Source organism: Hypanus sabinus, chromosome 7 (assembly GCF_030144855.1).
Source record: "Hypanus sabinus isolate sHypSab1 chromosome 7, sHypSab1.hap1, whole genome shotgun sequence".
Classification (NCBI taxonomy): Eukaryota; Metazoa; Chordata; class Chondrichthyes; order Myliobatiformes; family Dasyatidae; genus Hypanus; species Hypanus sabinus.
This window is the reverse complement of record NC_082712.1, coordinates 122,899,281-122,905,280: the sequence shown is the minus strand read 5'-3', so window position 1 is coordinate 122,905,280 and position 6,000 is coordinate 122,899,281. Positions and strand designations below refer to the sequence as shown.

Sequence of the window (6,000 nt, the reverse complement as noted above, 5' to 3'; positions counted from 1 at the left end):
ACCTTGGTTACTGTTTCTCAGGATGCTGAATCACAGTGGACCATTGTCATGTAAGGATGTGCAATCATGCCAAAATTTCTCCAAACCTTTTTTTAACTCAGTGTTGCATCTCACCTGCAACTGCCCAGTCTGTTCCATTGACTCTGGGAAACTGTTGAGCCTACTTTGTCTACATTCTAGGACCAAAATCATCACAATAGGAATTATAGAGCTGGAGAACAGATGACACTTGTGAATGTTCCTGTTCTAAACCTGAGCTCCAAGGCATCATTGACTTGTTTACCAAGGAATTCTCGAGCATGAGTTTTACATTAGTCTTTACCAACCTGCCACCATCTGTGGAACACTATCCCTAGAAAAAGTCAAAGTTACAGTTGAGTTTATTGTCATATGCACAAGTGCGATGAAAAACTAAGTGCAACAGCATCACTGGTACATAGTATCATATAAAGAACATTCACAAGAAAAAAAGACAGAAATTAAACAGAAATGTTATAAGAAAAAAAGACAATTAGAACAAAACAAGTCCATCACAGTGCAAAGTGACCTAAGTGGTCATAGTGTTCCTATGTTGTGATGATTAGTAGTTGTGCAGGGCGGCTTAAAAACTGAATGATTGCTGTGAACTAGCTGTTCTTGAATCTAGAGGTGTGTGAAATCAGACTTCGTTCCCTTTGGTAGCTGTGAGGTGATGGCATGGCCTGGATACTGGGAAGTTTTGATGAAAGATGTTGCCTTCTTGAAACAGCGCCTTCTGTCAATACTTCACTGGCTGGGAGGGATGGGCCTATGGTATATAGGGCAGAATCCACTAAACGCGGTGGCTTAATGTTCCTCTTTATTTGAAATGCTGCCCCCGCCCATGAATGATCTAACCAATCTAGATGCTAACAAGGCCTGTGGTGAGTCTATGGCAAGCGTTAACATATCAGGAGTCAGCTTTCAATGAAGGCAAACTTTATGAAATTCAGCACGCCTTCACTGTAGCCGCACAGATTTTGGCTTTCTGAGAAAAAGAACATTTGAAGTTCAAACCTTCAATATTGGAAGATCACAACCTACTGGGAAGCAGCGATTCAGCCCTCCTGTCTGCTTGGGAATCATTGTCGACGTACAGCAGGCATTTCAAAGCATTTGAGAGATAATGCGACCTCCACAACCACTGGCAGATACTGTGAACAGAAGTCAGTGTCGTCACCCGTTGCGCAGAGGCCCGGGTTACCAGGGTGTCTTCAGAACCTTCTTTGAAAAGCATAAGAATGTAAAAAAGCGAGAGAAGTATAAAAATTATCATTGATCTTACCCTGTGTTTGGTGAGGAGTATTGTAAACGTTAGAGATACAAGAGATTGCAGATGCTGGGGTCTGGAGCAACAAACGAGATGCCGGAGGAACTCAAGAGGTCGTGCAAAATCTTTGTCCGGATGACGGGTCTTTACCGTCCATTTCCCTCCACAGACGCTGCATGACCCGCTAAACTCCTCTAGTATCTTGTTAGTTTCTGTGTAAATACTATCTGTGTAAACTAATCGGCCCTGAATAAGAATACAGTACGGTCTGTCCAGACGCTCCCATTTAAAGATCCCAATCTTAATGGACCCTTTATACTTGCATTCAACAGCTTTGAATTCCTGGCGCTCTGGATGTCCCAATGAAATTGTAAAGAATTTCACTAGTCTCCTCCCTTTGTTTCAGGTGAGCAGAAGGAGGCAAGGCTCACTTGGCGTGAAGTGTCAGCAATCCACCACGCCCCGAGACACCCGTAGGTCCCATTTAAAGAGACGCTCTCGTAACCGCGGCTGTTTGTCGGATTACTCGCGAGTAGGGAGACCGGGCCAGCGGTTCTGTGATTTTTTTTTCAGTAACTAACCGCCGCTTGGTTCGGCTCGGTTCCTTCAGGCGCTTTGTTTCCTCACCGGAGTCATGAAGCAAGGTCGCAAAGTGCCACCGGTCTGTAGTGGTTTTAAGACAAGTTAGAGCACTTTTTTTTTGAGAGCTGGGGGCGGGTGGGTGGGAGAAATCAGTCTCGCAACAGCACCCAGTCACCGCCGGCTTTGCTTTGGTGAGTGCAACTTATGGTCGGAAAGGTCTTCTTCCTTCCTTCTCGGTGTCAGGCGCCGGCCGGTAGTTTCCCTCACCCCGAGGACGCTTCCAGGTACAGCTGGCAATCCACTGACTGCAGGGAGGAGCGAGACAAGGGGAACCTGCGCTAAAATCCTCTCCAAAAACTCTCAACAGACAAGTCCTTCAGGAACACTGCCCGAGTCTCCTGCCCCTGTCACCGCCGCCACCGCGGCATCAGCCCACTGACAGAGCTGTCACTCAATCGGAGCGGCTGTCAGAGTCACCGGGCTCCGGAGCAAGCTAACAGTTGAACTATAGGCTTGTTCCGTCACTCTTTCATATCGGGAATGCGATATGAAACTTCCCGGTGCCTCTTTTTATGTTTACTGCTCCGGCAAGTGTACCTCGGTTCCAACCACTCAAAACTAGCCTAAATCTTCAAAACCCCTCCCACATTAATCTTGGCAACTGGAAACGTCAACGCTTGACTTTAAGTTTCAGGTTGAAATTAGTTTAAATATACAGTTAAAGCTTTGAGGGATGGGGACCAAACGCGGGCAAATGTAAGGTGGGTAAGTCGGTGGGGTGTAGGACCTGTTTTCCTACGGTAGTACTCTTCGCATCTAAATCAGATTAGTTACTAGATGTGTACATATTTTTTGCACGGCTAAAGTGTAAGTGATGGGCAAGCTGTTTGAGGTTGCGATGTTTCTTTTAAGACTATTTCTCCTGGGTTCAGATGTCTGGGTTTTCTGAGCTAAGGTAAGCGGTGCGATCCATCTCTGGCAGTCCGCTGTTGACATTTCAAGCGTCCCCATGTGCAGGGCAGGCAAGGTTGTTATTCCCAACTCCCTGTTTACTCAGTTCGAGTTCTCTCAGATCTCCTCAGCATCCACACATTAAACCTTATCAAGCGGTGATTTTTTCCCCCTTGCTCTTGCCTCCCACACTCTCAGCCCCGCCCCTGCAGAAACACCTGTGATCCCGTCTTCCCGCTCTGTTTATGGTCCGGAGACTCTCAATGTCCTGACCACTCTAGTCCTTGAGTTAAAGTTGCTGACTCTTGGGAGGAATCTCCCCGCCCCGTAAAGGCCGATACCTTATTCGGCCAGATATCTTAAAGCCCATGCCCTGACACATCGTGCCTCTCCTCTTTCCTGAGTGGGCGATCCATGCCCACCCTTTGAATCTCCCGTGCCACATGTCCCCACTGTCTTCATAATCCTTCTCCCCTCTCTTTCCTCCCTTCAGTTGTGCTCGGTCTGACGGTCCGAAGCTCTGACCCGCCTGCTTGGGCGTCCCTCCCACCCTGATGTCCTCCGAAACCAAACCTCGATGGAGTGGCTCGTCTTCCCAGGCGAGCGGAGCGGTCTGCAGACCGACCATGTTGGAGATGTCTGAGGACCTACAGAGGAGCAGCAAGCCCGAAAGCACGGCGGACAAGTCTCCAGACAGCCCAGGAGCTGATGAGGTGATCATTGACCCCCCGATTCCCCCTAAAGCCATCTCCCTACCGAACCAGATGTCGTTGTACAGCACTCAGAAGCCCTTCTTCTCTAAGGTCAACATCCAAGGCAGAACATACAACTTCTTAGAACGGCCCACCGGCTGGAAATGTTTCATCTACCACTTCACAGTGTGAGTACAACTTTATAAAAAAAAGTGCGCTGTTTTACAAACTTGTTCGTTCTCGCCCTTTCGCAGAAAACGAGAATGTCAGTTTAACACTACTTATTTCGTCGATTTTTGAATTATAAGTAATTTTCTTCTTGCTTTTCATTCAAGTTTTAGACTTTTATAATGTACTTAGCAGAAATTCGGGAGAGCGAGATTGTTTAGTGTCTGGCAGTTCCTAACGAAAAGCCGAATTCTGGTGTATCAGAACTGATGACCTTAAGACTTTTTTGCCTTTGAAATACTGTAACTACAATTAGTTAGTTAAGTTGAGCTCCATCTATCTGGTGTTGAGATGGCAACGTTTATTAAAAAAATTGTCCCTTTCTAACAATGTTGCTATCACCTACGCAAATATTAAAACTGATACCACCGCAAAACTATTTATTAGCAAAGGTTGAGAGCTTTGGCATGAACGGTTAAATACATTACATGAATTTACGTATATACATATGTCCTTGCAAAAGGTTTGCGGGATCAATAAACGATTAGATTGAAGTAATTTGTTTACCCCGGTGAAAGTTCTGCGAGTTGTGGCCGGATTCTTTTTATTGAATAAGATTGGAAATCTATTGACTGAAAGACCCAATTGTCTGAGATTGTTTTCTGCTTTGACCTTCCTATCATATCGAATCGTGTTCACAAAGCATTTCCTTTCTAAATATTATTCTTTTATGAGTAATATTTGGAAATGGCATGGCACGCCTTTAAACGCATTACTTCTGAAAGTAAAGGCGCTCTTAGAAATTTCAGAATTCTTTCTGGATCTTCTCACTGCATTGTAGTTCACAGTCTTACAGGAGACGAGTTTTTATTTTGAATGTTGTTATTTAATTTATTTCCAGTGCCCTTTCAGACAATTGTTGGCAGGTTGTTCTTGTGAGAATCATTAACCTTGCTTGGTCTGTGGTAATGGCCCAGGTGGGGAAGCGAAAATATTAAAGAGAGAAAAATGTTTTATCGAACTACTCTTCTTACTAATGGGGGGGGGGGGGGGTGATGGGTGGAGGTAAAAGTCCATCTTTAAAAAAGTACTGCCCTTCCTTGGCAAAAAATCTGGTGACGAAATACATTGTAGCATTGTCCTTGCAAGCTAATGACCTTCCAAGCTATTAATGTGCTGTGTGTAACAGCGAACGCAACAGGCCATCTTTTCATTCTGCACCGCTTCAATCCGGAGACATTTTTCTTTTCTGATTGATGCCCGTACAAAAGTCAAAGTAGGTTTGATAATCCATTTATTGTAAAAGTGTATGGTGCTTAAAATAAAGAAGAATTCGGCAGCACTGGAGTGCTTAGGATGTGGAGCTTTCTACCACATGGAACAGTTGCACAGAAGTTGTTGGTCAGCTAAGAGTCTGTCCACGTAGAGTAATTGTGGGCTATGCCCTTAGAGTAAATTGAAGAAAAAGTAGCTGAAACCTCCTATAAGACGCCACTGATATTCTGAACTATAAATAATGTGCTGTAACTGCAAATTCATTCAATTAAACCTTTTAGCTATGCAAAACTTTGATGTATAGTAAACTCAAAACCATTGTGATAGCTTTTTATGGATTTAAATTTAATAATAGTCAAGGAGCTTAGGTGACACAATTGTCTCATATCAATGTAATGAAATCAAGTTCAGTAATTTTGCTGGTGTTAGTTGCCCTTCAATCCAAATTATCTGACACTTGTAAAGGAAAATTTAGCGCAAATAAAATAAAAATCTGTGTGGAAATGTTATGTGGAGAACTTCTTAAATCGCCGTGTTTTAAGGCAAGCCTTTATTCAATGAGAAGCCTTTATTCATGACATGGATTTAACATACAAATTCCTTAGATAACACACAGTGAGCAAAAGGGTCCTGAAAAGGAGATCGATATCACAGACCCATTCTTTCTAAGTTAATAAACTTGGTAAACCAGCCTGTCAAGGAAATCTACAAACCATGGAGGCCCAACACTTTTCTGAACAACAGGGATGAACGAAAGAACAAAGGATGCCGGAAATACTCAGCAGGTCAGGCAGCTTCCATGAGGAGAGATATACTAATGGTTCAGTTCAATAATTGTTCACTGGATTTTAATGGAGTGACTAGGTAGTGAAAATTGTGAATTCAGCTCAGATGAAGGGTCACCACTCAAAAGTTTGGCTGTCCATTTCCCTCTATAGATGCTGTCTGACTAGCTGAGCGACTCCGGCACTTTGTGTGTTACTGCAGATCACAGAATCTGCAGTCTCTTCTTTTGTCTCTCTTCTTAATATTGGTAATCTCACT

At 43.9% G+C, this 6,000-nt stretch overlaps 1 protein-coding gene across 1 annotated transcript in view; it reads left to right on the top strand.

Moving 5' to 3' along the window:
* Positions 1-542: 542 nt before the first annotated feature.
* Positions 543-6,000, top strand: part of LOC132397142 (potassium voltage-gated channel subfamily KQT member 1) — a 795,097-nt gene continuing 789,639 nt past the window's right edge. The window contains exons 1-2 of the mRNA XM_059975504.1: positions 543-2,061; positions 3,315-3,701. Coding sequence (XP_059831487.1) covers positions 3,376-3,701 — 326 coding nt within the window. The 5' untranslated portion in view covers positions 543-2,061; positions 3,315-3,375. The remainder of the gene's footprint in view (positions 2,062-3,314; positions 3,702-6,000) is intronic.